General features: G+C 39.4%; 1 protein-coding gene across 3 annotated transcripts in view; it reads right to left on the bottom strand.

The window, feature by feature from the left end:
• The window catches only part of TTC28 (tetratricopeptide repeat domain 28), a 1,879,863-nt gene that overhangs the window by 539,006 nt on the left and 1,321,313 nt on the right, over nt 1-19,544 (bottom strand). For all 3 annotated transcript variants that reach the window (XM_044068299.1, XM_044068301.1, XM_044068300.1), the window contains exons 9-10: nt 18,199-18,328; nt 15,659-15,877 (exon numbers count right to left, since the gene is read on the bottom strand). In XM_044068299.1, coding sequence (XP_043924234.1) covers nt 15,659-15,877; nt 18,199-18,328 — 349 coding nt within the window. The remainder of the gene's footprint in view (nt 1-15,658; nt 15,878-18,198; nt 18,329-19,544) is intronic.

The raw sequence follows: 19,544 nt of genomic DNA, 5'->3' as shown, positions 1-19,544 counted from the left end.
GCATGGACATTAGTGCTAGTTCCAACTGAAGGGACGGTGGCTGTGAAGCTGCTTATACCTGCTCTGAGGAGATTGTAGTCAGCTTTGGAAAAGTTTTTTCGTATGACTTTAGGAAGGGGGGGGGGGGTCAGGAGAGATGGTGACTTCAAAAGTGATGGCTTTATGGTCAGATCTTACCAAGGAGGATTACACTATAGGAGTGCTACATTGGCTAATCATGTTGGTTAGGACCAGGTCCAGGATATTTTCACCTCTCTTAAAGATGTTGATCAGCTGATCCAATGCATTGGCACTGATGAAGTCGAGGAATCTCTAGGCATTCATGTTTGGGCTAGAATAGGTCTTCCATTCTATGGTTGGGTAGTTAAAGTCACCCAGGATCAGGGAAGAAGGTTGAATCCTGATGAATTCAGGTAAGTCCAGATAGGTGAAGTGGGCATCCTGAGTCATGACTGGGGGTCTGTGGCTAGCTATGATTTGAGTAGGTGTTTTGTCAATCATTAACTGCACTTGGAGTGTCTCCTGTGTTGTCATACTGTTTGACCAGCCTGGAGGTGTGTATGTCTTTGATAAATACTGAAACTCCACCTCCTTTGGCTTTGTAGCCCTCTGTTTGGAGTCTGAAAATATGGTAGAATTAGTAACCTGGTAAGGCTGGGTTGCTCTCCATAGCTTTGAACCAGGTTTCAGTGACTGCACAAATGTTAGCATCCTCCATGGCAAGGAATGCTTGCAATAAGTGCAGTTTCATGCTAAGACTCCTAATGTTTAGCAGCATGACCTTTACATTTCGTTTATAAGAAATATTCACGTTGGTAATTTTGTGCTCATGACTTTGGCTAAAAAAGGCACTATGGGGAAGGCAAGAGCCTTTGCCAGAAGCCTAAAGTCCAGGGGAGACAGATGAAGGTCATCTCTGGCAAAGCATCACAGTCTGTCAATCATGTCCTCCCAGGCTGTCAGGTACTGGATCCCCTTGGAATGACACCAGAAACTAAGCCGATTGTTAAAGTAAATCATTTTCTGTTTGTATTGAGGTATCATTCTGGGTGATAGTAGGATGCTGCTTAAGGTTAGGGACGTACCTGCTTGGGACACATGTTCAGCGAGCTCAATCATGTCTCTCTTCATATAGTCCAGAGAAGTATGTTTCAAGTCATTCACATCAACATGGACTATGACAGAGTCATAACAATACCTGTTGTTAAGAGACCTGACTGCGTGGGTGACATGGTGGATTCTAGCACCTGACAAGCAACTTACTGTGACCTTCTCCTTGTCTAACCTAGTGAGGGGCACATCTGTGTGTCTCAAGATAGAGTCTCATATGACTAGTATGTTGGGTTTGTAGTTGGACCTTAGAGGCTGTGAGATACAGACGTTTGTACTGTGTGTGTGATGCTTGGTGGTTTGGGTTGTGATGTGTGTGTGCTTTTGCTTCAGAGGTCTCTTTTGTTTAGGTATGTTTTTTGAGAACCCACGCATATGTAGGAGTGTGTAGTACAGATGTGGGTGGTAGTAGAGGTGTGGCGTTCATAGTGTTTGTGCACACAACCTTGTCAGTGCCAGATGTACTGGCTTGTGACTGAGACAGCAAAGATTCTAGGTTCTTAATGTGATTGCATCTCTCACATATTGTGCTCCTAGGTGGTAGCAGTAGAATGTTGTCTGTTTACACAAGACAGTTGCTATACTGTCTTGAGATGCCCATATCAACCAGACTAGCAGGAGAAACCATAGGAAATTGTCCATCCATGGTTATCAGAATCTGTGGAAGAGAGGTCAGGGATAGTAAAGTGGGTACTATCTGAGGAGAGTACCTATAGGTGTGAGTAGGGCTGGATAAAATCAATACAGTAACTGCATGTGAGGGCCTCACTTACACAGGAGAGCTGGTAAGGGAAAAAATGCAACTGAGATACCTAGCAAAGGATTAAAACAGCACAGTGGTGATGCACGATGGGCAAACAAGCACAAACCCACACAAATGCTGGGTTTAAAATACCACAAAAATGAAAGTAAAATAGAAACACTGGAACTGACCAATCAACCCTTGTCCCTGAGCTCTTAGCTCAACACCGTATGCCAGACCAGTTCCAACCAGCTCACTTACTCCCACTATGTGCAGGCAGGCCCCGGCCAACACAAGGTGGCATAGCAGGAAACACAGGAATCACACACACAGATCTGAATACAGCAAAACCTGTAACCAGACTATGCTAAAGATGTTTAATCTCTGTTTAGGTCAATTTAACACAGAAAAACAGATACACACTTAAATATAACAGTAGCAAACAAGAGCAAACTGGTTTAAACAAATTAACCAATTAACCAATAAACAAGCTCAAAACTGAGCCCTGTTCCAGCAGAATCAGGGAGGGCAGAGATAACCTGACAGGTGTGAGCAATCTAGGCCACAGCATACCTGGTCATGTGGGTCTAGTAATCAATAGCCATAAAGGCCAAAGTAGAAGCAGTGTAAACTTTCTTGCCAATCCTCTCCACTGTCCTGCTACCCTTTTCATATGGCAAAAGTTTAAAAGGTTTGTCAGAAGAGACTGACACCACAGCCGGATTAGCGGAAGGACATTTAACTAAAAATAGACAATCCTCAGGAACCTTATAGCACCTATCAAGTTTCTTAGGAGCAGGAGGCTGAGAATCAGGAGACTTGGAAGCAGCAATGAAAGTGTCTAACAAGGCAGCCAATACAGGAGGAACTGTATCCACCTGAAGCAACTTACAATATCTTGTCTGAATATCAGACACATGAGAAGAATCCCACTTAAAATGACATCATCCTAGCAATTGTGCCCCAAAAGAAAACTCCTTGAAAGGAGACTCAGGATTAACTGACTCCTCATCATGAGAACAATAAAACAAAAGCAAAGGCATCTGTGAGGAGTGGGACAAAGACCCCTCAGCAGACAGGGAATCCTCACCCGAGCAATCTGGTTCCCTAACTCCTGCCATTCCCTTTGCGGATCCATAGGAGAGACTACAACATGCTTCAGTTTTTGTTTTTTCTTAGAGGGGACATCAGCCCTAGCAAATATTGGTGGTTTCGACCTTTGGCGAAATTCAAAAACAGAACCTGGAACTTCTTGCCTGACCAATATCTGCAGAATCCCTCTAGGACCTGCTGAGATAATCAACCCCGGTTTCCCCTTGACATCCAAAGCAGATGCCTGGAAAGCCTCAGACGACATGTGAAAAGACAGATCCATGCCACCCTCTGTTGGGGGTCATGGCAGAGGAATCCAACGTAAACACTGAATGACCTACAGAGTTATTACCTGCTTCTAGAGGGACATCTGGTGGTGGCTGGACAGCTAAAGAATCTGTCTGAGACTTCTTGGCTTTCTTTTTACCTAGCAGGAGAATCTCAGGGTTAAAAGATTCTGCCATGTTACCCTGGGTAAACTGTCTAAGCCATTGGTTACTGGCCTCAAACAGATGCCCTATGCAGACCGTCTCAAAAAACTCCAGCTTTACTCCGTCGCATATCGCCTACTCAGAGGCGATCTCTGCCTAACATACAAAGCTATGTCAAACCCAGAGCTGTTAGACATGCTCCACTTAAAGAAATCCCAGTCCCTCCGAGCTACACGCTGTAGGGACCTAAACCTTGTCACCACAATAAACAGAACATTCCTGTCCCAGAGACTTCCCATACTCTGGAACAGACTGCCTATCTATGTCAAACAGAGCTCCTCATTAGCACTCTTCAAGAAAAATCTTGATGATTGGATGGGAAATAGGAAATTCACCTTGGGGATCACTTCTGTGGCTCTGCTTGACAGGGGCACAGGAAAATATTTTTTTTGGGTGGCGAAAGCCAGGGTACCTTTTTGGCTAGGCTTATATAGGCCCTAGGGCCAGTAGCCTAGTACCTACCTATGAACCTATAAATGGTCAGTGAAGACAAATGGCTTGTGAGTGTCTTAAGCACAAATGGCTTACAGATACTATAAGAGGTACAGCTGTGGGAAGTGCACAAACAAAAAAGAAAATGTTTATGATGATCCTTTCGTCTCTTGGATGACATGAACATTAGGTAGTGATAAAAAATACAAGACCAAAAAATAAATTTAAAAATAAAAACAGAAATAATCCCAATGGGACACTTGTCCGGGGTTGCTAAATATTCAGTACAGCAACAAAACGTTCAAACCAACTGGCAACAACGGCATTCAAAGTAGCGGTAAAAGAAGTTCAGGGTAGTTGCATCCATACATCCCTTTTATGCCCTATATTTTGTGCAGAGAGCATAAATGTGTTGTACGTCACAAACAAGATCTCTTTTATACTTATCTATATTGGTTAAGCAATGGGTTGCTTGGGGTGGGACATCCCTTCTTTAAGGAATACTGCAACAGTGATATAGAAGGATGTGTGCAGTTATTTTCAATTTATTTTTAAAATGAGAATGCAAAAGTGCTACTATTTTTGTTTGCTGCTTGGATGTATACAGTTCTTTTTTAAATATAACTCAGCACCTGTGGTATTTGTGGATTAAATACAGTGTCGACAGACACACGCACATGTACTTATATGCTATTTACAAGTTTAGATGACTCAAATTTATTTTTTATTTATTTTATTTTATTTTATTTTATTTTATTTATTTTACATTTGTTGACCGGGTTAGTCCAACTGGATACATATCCATTTTCAGTGGAGGCCTGGGGAGAAAAGCTCCAAAGAACAGAGGTACATAAACACATATAATAACAAAACTAGAGTAAGTTAGTAAACTAACATTAGTATGCAAAATAAAACAGTAAGTAATAGTATATATAATTCAAAAGAGATACAAGTTAGTAAAGACGGATTGTCAGGGCTACAGAGTGGACCCTTAAGGTTTTGGGTTGGGTGGAGGCTTGGGTAGGCCAGGTTGAGCCAGGGGCGTGAACTATTAGTCGGGATTAGAGCATGGGCATAGCCATTGGGATTTTAGTAGAGCTCGGAGGTGAATTTTAAATTGGTGCAGAGTGGTCATTAGTCTTAGGTTGCTTGGGAGGGCATTCCAGGCTTTGCCAATGGAATTGGCATAAAGAGCTTCACCACCCGAGTTGTTAGATTTAATGGTCAACACTTGTATACTTTTGGATGACCTAAGGGACGAAAGATTGGAGTAGGGGGTAAGTATATTGTTCAGTGAGGGGGTTTTATCAGGATGTTTAATAATTTTGAATGCCTCAGTAAGTTGGTTGAGTTTAAGGATGTTGGGCAGTTCTAGCCATCCCAGTGTCCTTAGATTTAGGCAGTGATGGGTGCGGTAGGGCATTCCGGTAATGAATCTGGCTATGTGGTTGTAGGTAGTGGATAATTTATTGAGCTATGCAATGCAAATGCATGCAGCTATGCAAACTAGTATAGCAGCTTCAGCTTGCTAGATGTCCTCTACCACGTCTAGTAAATTCTACAGCCTCCTTGTCAAACAAGTGAGCTTCAAATGAAAAACTTGTACTGAAGAACTATAAAGGTATCAGTTAGTCTGCTGTACACATCATGGCATATTTGGCATGCTATTTTTGTTGAGGCAAAAACCGCTATATCATTTTCCAAGATAGTTAACAGAAAACAAAGGATTGCAATCTTTATTAACACACAGCTGCATTTATGTCCGTTTCCAAACACAGAATCATTCACAAGCAAAACAAGATAGTCTGTTTACTTTAGGGTGACCAAACGTCCCGTAAAAAAGGGATTGTCCCGTTTTTTCACGATCGTACCCGGTGTCCCAAAAAATACTCTCGGGATGCCTAAATGTCACTTTTCTATCAAATCACTAAAACTTCCTAATTGTATAACTTCAAGTAATATTTTGGCTACTTCTGAAAAGCTTGCAAAAATAAACAGGTATTTTCTGTTTACCTTTCCGAGTAACAGATGAGGGAGGAGCAGCTTTTTTCCATACAGATACTTGCTGCCCACTATGCTCGTTCTCTTTTGCATATAATTTTGAGTGGGTGTGTAAATGCTGCGCTTCGTAATAAAATGCAGACTGGTGCTGTCCCTCCATACACCCAAACCCACAAGTGCCTCAACACAAGTTTTCAAACCATTATTACTCCTCATTGATGATGATGATGACGGACCGACTGATAGTGGTGAGAAAGATTGTGTACATAAGCATATTCTACATGTCAACCGCAACATCTGTATATAAGGGGTTGAAGTGCCCACTGAACTTTTCTAAGACAAAAGCAGGTCATTTTAAGAATAAAAAAGTGGCTTCTTCCACCATACACACTTGTGATATACGTTTCCTTCATTTACCACACAGCACACAATAAATATTGATAATAAAAATCGAAACTCAACATAACTGAAGTTGTCAATGTCACATGTCAATATCGCGTCACGCCGCATTTTTACTGTTTCCTTTGCTGCAGGGACTACAGCTCTATTTCCGTAGCTAATATGACGAAATGAGCAGTTAAAAACTGCAATACCAACAATGCATCGCTGGCGATAGCACATCCTCCCCTTTTGTAAAGTGCGTGTCAAGTAAACTAAATCCCACCTCATTGTTTTGATTGGCATGTTATGGTAGATAAACGGTGGTGAAGAAGGTGAGTATGTGTGTTGTTGCAATTATTTGAAATGAATGGTATCTGAAGGAAAGTTTGAAAAATATATTTTACAGAGTCATATCAGATGTTTCACAATTTCTTGAAAGCTACTTTTTTAAAATATGTAATTTGGGGTTTTGGAGTGTTATGTGAAACTTATTTGGTGATACCAGCTGCGTATTTTTATGTATGTAAATTTGATAACTTTAAGGTCAGTCTGTATGTGAAACTGATCTTGTTTTAATATTTTTCATTTTTTAGACTTTTGAGTAGCGTAAAGAACATGAGACCTTGTTGCTATGGCTACTGAAAGCGCGATTATTTAAAGCGAACATAGAGCAAGGAAGAGATGGCTAAAGGAACTCTACAATGGAGAACGTAAGAAGGTACACTGTAGTTGAGGAGCAAAGACAATAAAGTATAACCGGGGCCGGTGCTAGCATTTTGGGGGCCCCCAGCAAATATCAAGTCAGGGGCTCCGCTAAGCACTTCTAGTCTAAGTGCTACAAACATTTAGAAGTAAGCATAGCCATATAGACAGACCTGTAGCAGCGTGTAATGTGTTAGTCTTATGTGTGATCCCTGCCGGTGACAGGTGTTTGTTTTGGGTGTTAAACTTTATTCTTTAATTTTATATTATCATCTCATATAGACAATAATTATGCCCAAGCGTCAATGTAAGTTTATGGAGGAGTATTCCAAAGAGTGGAACTATATTAAAAAGGGACGCTATGACAGTGAAGCCGAGTGCACAGTTTGCAATAGTGTTTTTAGTACTGGTCATGGTGGACGTTCAGATATAAAACAACACATCACATCAGTGAAACATAGGAACAGACTGAGTACCCCAAGTAGCAGTACGTCTCTTAACAATTATTTTATAAAACACGATTCTAATGAAGAAACGGAAGTTAGAGCTGCTGAACTAACTCAGGCCTACCATACGGTAAAGCACCATCACAGCTTTAGGTCAAATGACTGTGTCAACAAGTTAAACAGCGTTATGTTTAGTGACTCATCAATTGCATTAAAGTTTACCTCTGCCAGAGCAAAGCAATCAGCCCTGATAACTGGTGTTTTAGCTCCATTCAGCATGAAAACTAGCAGTGAAGAGATAAATAAATCCCCTTTTTATGGCATTTCAACTGATGCAAGTAATCACAAGGCTATAAAAATGTTTCCTTTTGTAGTTCAGTTTTTTGACATAAATGAAGGGATAAAGTCAAAGTTACTGAAAGTAGCTTCCTTGCCATGTGAAATGTCAGATGCGATATCTAGTTTCTGCTTGAACTGTATTGATGAATTCAAGTTAAATAAAAACAGTTGCATTGCGTTTTGTGGTGACAATACCAAGACAAATTTTGGTGGTTTGAACAGAGTGGGAAAAAACAATGTATTTACAAAATTAACAACTAATTTACATGGTGGTATTGAAGGTGTGGGTTGTCCTGCACATGTACTATATAACTGCATATGTGCAGCAGCTGATAGATTAAGCTGTGACATTGAAGGTATTGTTGTCAAACTCTTCTCTTATTTTTCTATATACATGGTGCGAACAGAGAGGCTAAAAGAATTTTGTGAAATGGTCGACGTCGAATTTGGCACTATTTTGGCGTATTCAAAAACTCGTCGGCTGTCTTTGATGCCTGCAATAGAACGAATTTTAAAGCTGTTTTATGCTTTAAAGGATTTCTTTTTAAACGAGGAAAAAGCTCCAAAGATTTTGTTAAAATTTTTTAATAATCCTTTAAGTGAGGCATACCTATGATTTATCCATAGCCAACTCAGTATTTTTCACCAAGGAATTAAAAAGATTGAAGGAAGTACAAAAAGTGTTATGGAAGTCAATGATGTATTGGAATGTACTCTCAAAGCTTTGACCAGAAGAAAAGAGGAACTGTTTTTATCATTTAGTGTAAAATCCATTCTTAAACAGGCCAATATTACGCAACAAAACGAAATTAACTTCAAAAATGAAGTTAACGAGTTTTATGAAACCTGCCTACAATATCTTAAAAAATGGAGTGTACCATTCTCTACCTTCTCAAAATTCAAATGGATGCTTTTGAAGGACATCCCCAGTTGGGAACAAATTGAAGAAACTATTTGTTACTTCAACGAAAAAAGTATTGAAATAAATGATACTTTGCTATTTGATCAACTGGCATCGTTAGCGGATTTTGTAAGTGAAAATATTAAAGAGTGGACTGATGAAGATAAAAAAACACCTCAGTGTCACGAAAAATGGGTTTGTTTTTTTCAAAACCCATACTAGGCCAGAACAGAACTCTGAATTTTTGAAGATATGCCAATATGTGTTTGCGATCCCTGCCCATAATGGTAATACTGAAAGAATCTTTTTGCTCATGAACATTCAATGGACGGACGAAAGAAACAAGATGAGAGTGGAGACCCTTTCTGCAATCCTGCAAGTTCTCTACAATTTCAAAATAGACTGTTATAGTTTTTACAAGTTTATATTAGATAAGAAGGAGGTTTTAACAATGGCTGGGACAACAGCCAAATATCCTCAATTTAAATCCTAGACTAGTGGAATTTAATTTGTTGTGTTGTATTATGCTGTAAAATATGTATAAATAAATAAGTATTCACTGCAAAATTATTGTTTTCGTTTATGATATGCCTCAGTGTTTAAATTAGATTACAAAAGTGAAGGTAAATTTAAAAAGATTTCTAGGTCTCAAAATAGTTAAAATGAGCATATTTCAATAAATAGTTTCCGGTGGAGGCTCCCCGGACACCTCTTTAGCTGGAGGGTATCCCCCAAACCCTCCTTGGGTGTGTCCCATTTTTTCCAGTTCATGATTTGGTCACCCTAGTTTACTTCCAAAGAAATGTAAGGAAGTAATAAAATACACAATGTCTGCCAGTATAAAATAGGCACTTTTTTGAAATATTATATTTCAACACAGTACCCTGAAAGAGGCCTGGAAAAGATTTTTCTCTTTTCATCCATGAAGTCACTTCTTTAGCTGGTTCTTATACAACAACCAGGTGGATGCATTTATGTTCTTCTGCTCCAAAGTGATGAAATAATACAATGTAAAACAGCCCCTTAAACTGCTGCTTGCACATTTAGTGTGTTGTATGCTCTTATTTACACATTTTCTAGACAGCATTACTGAGTATACAGCAGGAAACAAAGAAACTACGTGGAAAGTGCTGAGCCATGATAGAATGGGAAGAGGCCAAGAATTTATTTGGACTGCAGGTTAGACATTGCCTTTCTTTTTAAGGACTGATATTAGAGTACAGGCAAAGAGAAGGAAATAGGGAGGAGGGGATCCTTAACGAAGGACCAGCACTAGTAGAGTTTTTAGTGGAATCTAGAACAGAAGCTGCCATTAAAACAGGAATAATTAGTAGAGCATATAGTTATCATGCAATATTTTATAAGACTCAATCAGAGGAGGTTAGAAAGGACTTGGAAGAGGGATTGGATAAGCAATTCACAAAGAAACAATGGGAGAATATATATATGTCTCCCAAATATGCAACAAAATCTAGAAGACTTAGGATTTTTGCTTGGAAATGTTTACATAGATACATTTATACCCCAAATAGACTACAGAGAAGTTTTCCTCAGGTAGACAGCAAATGTTGGAGGTGTGACAAGGAAGAAAGAGGTAATTGGGAACATACTTTCTGGGAGTGCAGTGAGTTGGCAGACTTGAGGGTTTGCCTGCGGGATGTACTGTTGGAGATGCTGGGTGGAGAGATTGGTGAGACAGGGTAGATGATTTTTCTGAGCTATGATACAGAATTGGAATTGCCTAGACATGGCAAGGCCTTGCTGTGTCTAATTATGGTAGCTGCCAAAAAAAAGCAATATCTAGAAAATGGAAGTCAGAATCTAAACCAGCTATATTAGAAGCAGTGAATATAGTAACAGAGATAAAACAACTGGAACTGAGATCTTTAGAAAATGGTATGAGCAAACTACATAGGAAAAAATGGGAATTGTGGGAACAATTCATATAGGAGAGGAATGAGGTTTAAAAGAAGGCAGGACTTAAATGAGCTATGTAATGTTTGAATGAAAATGATTGGATAGATTATAAGTGATGTATAATGTTTGCAACTGGGAGTGTGTCATTAGGGTTTGTGATGTAAAATGCTTGCAAATAGGATTGTGTCGGTGCCGTTTGTTTTCATTTATATAAATGTATGATTGCTTATGTCGTAAGTGATGGTTTAATAAAGATGTTTCTTGTTTAATAACAAATGGTCAGGAGTTGAATTATTTATGTAATGTAGTTTAGGTCATATGATATATAGCAACATGTGTGAAGTATAATGTTTGTTAATGTTAATTTAATGCAATTTGATTACTTTTGTATAAATTTAAATTTGCCTATGTCACAAGTGATGATTCAATAAAGGTGTTTAAAAATACAACCCCCCCCCCCCAAAGAACAACACAGTGAAAAGATACAAAAGGTAGAAGCCCAATAAGTTTAAAATCCATGTAAAAACATTTCTGCAAAAGATACACTGTCTGTGATTAACTGTGGTTTGTTAACAATATGCATCGGGCTTGAACCATATAACCCTCTCACATCTCATTGTCTCCATGTACTGCCTTCCCAGCACTAGATGGCTTACTGCCTGGATCATAATACCAACCACCTTTATATTTCTAGACCCCATATTGGCACCAGGGAAGGTGGCCTCACTACTAACTTCAGAATGATCATGTTTCTGTTTTGGGGATGGAGCCAAGAAGGTTCATCATGCTGGTATGGTGGTAACTTGGAGGTTTCTCTCTATTGACCTTAGCATAACCTTGAATGGGATCAGGAAGCAGCACAGCCAGCCTTCAACTACATATGAAGTCATCTCAGAGTTTGCACTCACCACATGTTCTCTGCTTGCCATAGGTTGTATGAGAAGTTAGCAAATGACTCAAACTAATATGCAATAAAACTATCCAGCACTGCAATGATATGATGGGTGCTTTTGTCTCCCTCTAGTACGGTATGTAGATAGCGCTCTTCTAGTCAACTCTCATTCATTCACATTTCTATATATTTTAATTGCCTTGTTTTTTTCATGGAGGTGAACAACCACAGACTTGTTGCTAGAGTCCCTCTTTTTCCAGTAATGGTTCCTGGAGCTGTGATGGTTTGTGTCTTTATATCTAATTAAAATGTTATATTAAGTGACGAAACTGGTCTGTGAAGGGTGCCCAAACATGATCTATCTGAGGAAACTCTAAAAAAAAAGATTTATGGAACAGGCAGGAAAGTATTTGCAGGCCTATAGCCTTTCTCAATGAGTCTGAACACTCCCTTAGCTATGCATTTCAGTTTTACAAGACTCCTTTCATCGGAATAACACAATGACTTACTTTGCACTAAAGAAAGAGAGAAGCTCTGCAATATTTTGGCTGGCTATCTGGTTAAATCAGTCATACCAGTCTTTAAACTAATTGGGTTTGGGGTTGGTATGATAATTAAGGTATTTTCCTCATACACAAAAGGTATAGAGTTTATTTCTCACCTTTGAAATGGAAATTGGCTAGGCTTAAAATATCCCAAAAGGGCAGTTAGCCTAGTACTTGCCTATGAACCTAAAACAGGAAAAGAGAAAGAATAGCCATGAAGTAATGTGACACACACAGACACACACACACACACAATCTCACAGAGGTATACTGCATGAAGCTAAGTAATTTGCCCTTTGGTAAAACAAAGCCAAGATGCACATTTATAACATTATGTGCTGACCTTCATAAGTCTGATTCATCTTCAGTACATTTAAGAATACAGCAGACGTATGTTGTTCCTGTATTGCACCACAAATTATTTGCATGTCTGTGTATTTTCTCATCTCATATGCTCATACTTCTCAATCTTTCAAGATAGCTCTAGCCTTTTCTCTTTTAGAATCATAGCAGAGGGCCTAAAAGAGGAGCACTTCCTTATTTTTTTTATTTTTTTTTTGCGGGATATAAGGTTTTTAGATGTTAGACTCCATATATTTAGTGATAAGGAATGTTTGCATATTTTCACAGGCTTTATTTCAGTTATTTAATAACGTGCATCCCAAACAAGTTTCTCTTTATGAGAAAAATCAGTAAATCTAGGAGGAACAACACAAAATCTAACATCCCAAATTATACTGCTATGCCTAAATCATTTCAAAGGTATGCATACGCTTTGACTGAATTTATTCTCCGTCACTATTAGCAGTTTTATTTAGACTGTGCTTATGAAGAGATGGAATAATTTAGACAGTTACTGATTCATCCATTCTTTCAGGAGAAGAGTTGCCTGGGGTGGCTAAAGCAACACTGTCTGGAATAAGTCATCAATAGCTAAGTAACAACGTGACTGGTTATACTTTGAGGGGCAATGATCTCCTTGGGCAAGGCAACAATATGCACTATTTGTGAATTTGGCAAGTCCACATTTTTATTACTGTGTGCACTTCACAAAACTATAGCTAACTACGAGTTATGCTGGTTGACAGAGTGCAGAAAACAGCTGGTGGAATGGCAGAGGGAAGGCTAAATTTCAAAGGATAAAGGACTCTGGAAATGTGTTGCATGAAGACAATAAATGGATCTCATATGCATGTTTACAATTATGAAGGGTAAAGTTGGATGGAATGTTCCAAGAACAAATAAACGCTGAAGAAAAAGTATGTTTAAAAGAATAATGTCAAAAGAGTAAAGGTTGAAGTAATAAAACATTACTTCAACATAGGAGTGACCACTCCATGGAGTGGAACTTTGAATAGTGTAATAGTACAGAAGGATTCAGACATACGCAGGACAGAAGAGAAAAGTTGTGCAATGATTTTAGAAAGTGTGGGGCCAGCTGTGTGGGAGTCTTGAATGGACTACATCACTAAATCTTTCTACAAGCATGTTGGTGATTATATAAACATTTGTTTTAATGTTTCTTATACTTTCTTATAAGTCTGATCTGAAGTAAAGGATTGGAAATGTACACCAAGAATACTGTAAGTAAAAAAGCAGTTACAGTAAATCTGCTAGTGTAGTCTTTTTACAAAATCATCAAGACAAGTATGGTTCCTTCTACAGGAGCCTCATAATCCTCATCCTGAGGCAGACAGGGAACATATTTTATTAAATCTTGTCTTCAGTTCAAGATCAATGAAAATTAATTGTAGAAAAAGCTGAGTGACATTTGTAAGGCAGGTTGGCATAGGATTCACAGCCCAAACATTGCTTGGGAATATGTGAATACCTAAGAATGTCTTTCCTCAGATGTAAGATCACATCAAAGATATCTATCTATTGACTCCAAAAGTGAAAAAACAGGGATGCAAACAGAATTTTTGAGGCCTCAAACAAATGCCCTACACTGACCGCCTCAAAAAACTCCAACTTTACTCCGTAGCATATCGCCTACACTGAGGTGATCTTTGCCTAACATATAAAGCTATGTCAAACCCAGAGCTATTGGACATGCTAACCTAAAGAAATCCCAATCCCTCCAAGCTACATGCTCTAGGAATCTAAACCTTGTCACCACAATAAACAGAACACACTGGAGGGATAGATTCCTGTCCCAGAGACTTCCTATACTCTGGAACAAGCTACCCATCTATGTCAAGCAAAGTTCTTCATTAGCACTTTTCAAGAAAAATCTTGATTTGTGGATGGGAAATAGGAAATACACCCCGGGGATCACTTCTGTGTCTCTGCTGGACAGTGGCACAGGGAAATAACTTTCTTGGGTGGCATAAGCTATGGAACCTTGTTGACTAGGCTTGCGTAGGCCCTTGTGCCGATAGCCTAGTACCTACCTATGAACCTATGAATACCAGCTTCTAGAATGTATCCCCTCCCCTTCTGTGTGTAGCCTTCACCTCACACTGGGCAATCCATCTTTCAGGGCCACATACATTTTTGCCACAAAAAAGTCCTGAAATGACTGGCCTGAGAGAGAGAGAAAAACATTCTCTGGAAAGAAAATAAATTAACAAAATATAAATATGCCATAACATTGTTTTAAACATCTCATTATACAAAATAAAGTATTCTTAAAGTCATGGTGTTCATTGCATATGTTTTTGCATAATACCTGTGGAGTAGCACTCTTAACACGATTATTTATGATAGTTTCATGTTTTATGTCTGCAGTGGATTTTTTTCAGTTGACTTGGAGGAATATGGGATTCCAGGACCATGGAGTTTTTGTTTGCGTTGCTTTTTTTGAATTGCGCATGCTGTTTATTCATTCTGTTTCTACAGTACAGAGGAGCAGGAACAATGCTTCAGAAATGTGATGTCTGCCCCTTGTTTGCAGTTGTGTGAACATGGAATTAGCTTATTTAACTGTAAGAGATTTATTTACCCTTCACAAATGTTGAGTTATTTCCTCCTTTATCCATCCACAACCCCTTTACCCATTTTTGCATGTGGGGTTGGGGTATCATATCAACAGTGACATCCAGAGTCAGTTCATGCTGATGCATAACTTTCATTGTACTTTGGATTTGGTGATTGTGCATTCACTGATTTTTTCTATACCACTTGGGTATATACAACCAAAAGACCTGAAATACCATTGCAAGAAAACAGCACAGTACAGCATTCATGAATGTTATGGTCATACACATTTTCCATATGTTTCTGCATTTCCATTTTTTTCTCTCCATAATTTAAATATATTATATGAAATGTATGTTTGTGGTTTACAAACAGGATGATATAACACTGAAGCATTACCTCAGACAGTGTGTGTGTGTGTGTGTGTGTGTGTGTGCGTGTGTGTAAGAAAGAGAGAGAGCTTGGCAGTGCGGACAAGTCATATGTTATCTTCTATTTTGCAGACTAATACCCATGAACCCCACAATGCCACTGGTACTTCATTAACCACTGTGACAAAATGTTGGCACTCCATATTGGTGATGGAGGTAGGATGAAGAACTTTACTTACATGGATGCCAAACTAGTAGAAAGTTACAGTTCCTAGTCTGTGGCATGCAGAGTAATGAATTGTTGGTATTAACTGTGGACTGTGAGGCTCCCAGGCTACAGCACTAACACTGTGCAAAAAAATGTCCTCATCTCTTACCTGATCCAGGAGCCACTAGCCAGCTGTAGAGGTAGCCAGCTGCAAGTGAGTAGTACAAAACAAGTCCCCGTTGGCTGTTAACAGTATCCAAGATCTGGTCGATGGTCACAGGAGTATAAGGATCAGAATCCTGTTGTCCAGTCTGACGTTCAACCAGCAGATCAGCAAAAGCTCTCGTTCTTCCCCTCTCTGCAACTGCAAGTGCCTCATCATGGTGGCCTAAGAATAAAGAATGTAGGCAGAAATCAGTACCATTAAAAATCTATCATTTGTCTCTTTTTCTTTTCTATAAACTGATCCTTTATCTTCTGTGTTCAAAAGCCTTCTTGTACACAGCCACAGCTCTACTGCTTGTACTTTATCAAACATGTGTGCAAGGGGATAATAGATTCATAGGTAGGTACTAGGCTATTGGCCCTAGGGCCTATATAAGCCTAGCCAAAGAGGTACCCTGGCTTTCGCCACCCAAGAAAATTATTTTCCTGTGCCCCTGTTGAGTAGAGCCACAGAAGTGATCCCGGGGTGAATTTCCTATTTCCCATCCAATCATCAAGATTTTTCTTGAAGAGTGCTAATGAGGAGCTCTGTTTCACATAGGTAGTCTGTTCTGGCTCATGGACACAACCCACACTGTGAAAGTAGAAGACTCCAAATCCAACTTCAGACCATTGACAAGTGGAGTACCACAGGGTTCAGTCCTGGGTCCTCTCCTGATTTGGTATTTACTTCTGAAGTACAGGCTAACACAGAAGGTCTTTGGCTAACGAAGTTTGCAGATGACTGCAAACTAGGAACCATAATCGAAACTCCTAGCGATGTGGACATCCTACAAAAAGGCTTCACTGAGACAGATGCCTCGTGTCAAAGCCATGGCCTCAAGCTCAATGCCAAAAATTGCACTGTCATCCCCTTCAGTAAAAACTCAGTACCCATGAACTACAACATAGGCGGTAGTATACTTAACATCGAAAGTGTGATAAGAGATCTTGGTACACAGGTGGACAGTAGTCTCTCCTTTGATAATCACATCGCCACAGTAGTCAAGAAATCCTTCTACGTGGCACACCTCATCACAAATGGTTTCTCATCCAGAAAAAAAAGAGGTCATTGTTCCCCTCTACTCATCACTCATTAGACCCATTATAGAGTACAATGCCCCTTTTGGTATGTACCTCACAAGACATCTACAACAACTGGAAAGGCCACAGAAATACCTCATAAAGAGGATTACTGGCCTCAAACAGATGCCCAACGCAGACCGTCTCAAAAACTCCAGCTTTACTCCGTCGCATATCACCTACTCAGAGGCGATCTCTGCCTAGCATACAAAGCATTGTCAAACCCAGAGCTGTTAGACATGCTCCACTTAAAGAAATCCCAATCCCTCTGAGCTTCACGCTCTAGGGACCTAAACCTTGTCACCACAATAAACAGAACATGCCGGTGGGATAGATTCCTGTCCCAAAGACTTTCCATACTCTGGAATAAACTACCTATCTATATCAAACAAAGCTCCTCATTAGCACTCTTCAAGAAAAATCTTGATGACTGGATGAGAAATAGGAAATTCACCCTGGGGATCACTTCTGTGGCTCTGCTCGACAGTGGCACAGGAAAATAATTTTCTTGGGTGGCAAAAGCCAGGGTACCTTTTTGGCTGGGCTTGTATAGGCCCTAGGGCTGATAGCCTAGTACCTACCTATGAACCTATAAGGACAAATGCCTCCACAAAAAATAAATAAAAAAAAAAAAATTTTCTCTCCTAACTGTTCAGTAGCTCAGTCATAACCACACTATTTATAATAGTGCTGTCAAAAAACAAATGTCTACTTTCTAGCTAAATGCCTATTAGTAAATAATGCACCGTTTGCACTGGTTGCCATGATATCTCATACTGTGCGATGAATGTAGCCATCTTCATCTTCCTAAATTAGTATGCACTCTTGGTTACACAGTACATCAACACTGCTAACCCCTGACAGGTCAGAATTAGGATATGACCTCTGAAGTCCATGTGGTAAGGGGCAGCTCTTGTGTTGAAATGGTGGGGTGGTCCTGCTAAGGCACTGATTTACACATTCATTGCAATGATGCAGAACTTCTCTGCCTCACAGCTACTATGTCTGGCTACCAGTAGTGGTTCTTTTTGCTTATCACTGCAAACAATATAGTTCACCCATTTTTTTTTTTTGTTGTGCCTCCCTATCATATATTGTGATGCTGGGAATACATTCAACTCTTCAGTACATCTGTTGCTGTTGTCTGCAGAGAGTATAAAACAGGAATATCCATAGCTGTCAGGGAAAGTTTATAATTATGGAAATAGAAAGCCAGCTTGTATTTTGCTTCACCCCCCATGTTCCTCTCCTTTGCCTCTCCTCTACTTCTTCTCTCCCTTTCCAAGAGCATATTAATGCCTTCACATTAATACAAAGAAGTAACATTTATACAGCACGTCACTGCAGTTTCAGCCTAAAGGGAATGAGACAATGCAAGAAAGGTGGAAATGAAACTGGAAGTAACACGTTCTCTGCACTTACCTAGGCTAACAAGGACTCGCTGGAGAGCTTGGTAGGATGATGTTTGCAGATCAAACAATGATAACTTGTAGTCTGTACTGTGTTGTGCTTCACGTCGGATGGTTTCAAATAGTGCAGATGCTCTATAAAGCTGCAAGAGGAAACATAAAAATGACTTAATAGTGCCTTATTGGGCTCATGTTTAATATAGAAATAAAACGGCTCACTTTTATACAGCTAGCTGGGAGACAGACCTCATCTGTTAGCATACAGGTAGTGAAAAACCTACACTTTGAACTCAGGTTAATCATATCTCTGTGAATGAAGTTTATTTTAGAGAGGAGAATGCTATTATGATAACAATAGTAATAGCAGTAGTACTAGTGGTAACAAAAGTACAATTAATTTGAGTCGGCCTGATACATAAGAAATAATAAATACAACACCGAGGGTTATAGCTATCAAAAGCTGGTAAGCTTCAAGTAGTGCTGGGTCTGATTTCTTTTAGTCTTGACTTGCATAATGTCACGCTTAACCATAACTTTACCTTAAGGTCTCATATAAAAATAGGGTCTTTTGCTCTCTATTTTTTCCATAGTAAATGAATTAACAAAAGTGGGAGGGAGTAGAAAGTCAAACTGAGGAATCAGCTCATCCTGCAACAGAGTAATTTGTAAATGTGTAGGTCTAATGCCAACCTCAGAAGACTGAGTCATCTGCGGATACAAGGTTGCTATGACATTGCCAAGAGTGCTCACTGATATGTTACATAACAAAGCATCCTGGGAAAGGACTGATAGGAAGCATGTCTTAACACGTGCAGGCAGCTTGAGAGCAAAATGTGACTGCATATCTGGGGTGTGGAAGAAGATCATGGAAGAAATGACAGTTCAGTGAGTCAGCTCTATATACCCAACAATGTGTAGGGGGCTTCAGTCAGCTAGAGTTACCCTAGATGTGTAGGGGGCTTCAGTCAGCTAGAGTTACCCTAGATGACACTGAAGAAAGAGAACAAGAGTGGGCTTCGCAGGTCTTACTGCTGAAATCATACCAAGTCAAAGTTGTGTCCTTAAAATTGACCTCTGCCATGGTGCAGACAAATGCCATTATGTAGCAAACTCTGAATATCTTCATCCAAAGCACACCAGACCAAATTATTTTTACCAAGAGGAATACAGAATTAATTTCTGTGGCAAGGTTTGAAAAATACAATTCAGTGAACTTTTCTTTGAACATAAATAGAAGTAATTTCCAATCTCATTTTTTTTTTTGTGTTTAGGCAAAGCCATTTACACTACTGTTGGCTTTCCCACTGCACCCCCTTATCAACTATTATCTCCTCACATTTTTCATAGCTTGAAGGAAGG

The sequence above is a fragment of the Protopterus annectens genome, chromosome 4.part0 (genome assembly GCF_019279795.1).
Source record: "Protopterus annectens isolate FY-2018-M chromosome 4.part0, PAN1.0, whole genome shotgun sequence".
Taxonomy (NCBI): domain Eukaryota; kingdom Metazoa; phylum Chordata; order Ceratodontiformes; family Protopteridae; genus Protopterus; species Protopterus annectens.
Note: the sequence above shows the minus strand (reverse complement) of the source record. Positions and strands in the feature narration are given on the sequence as shown.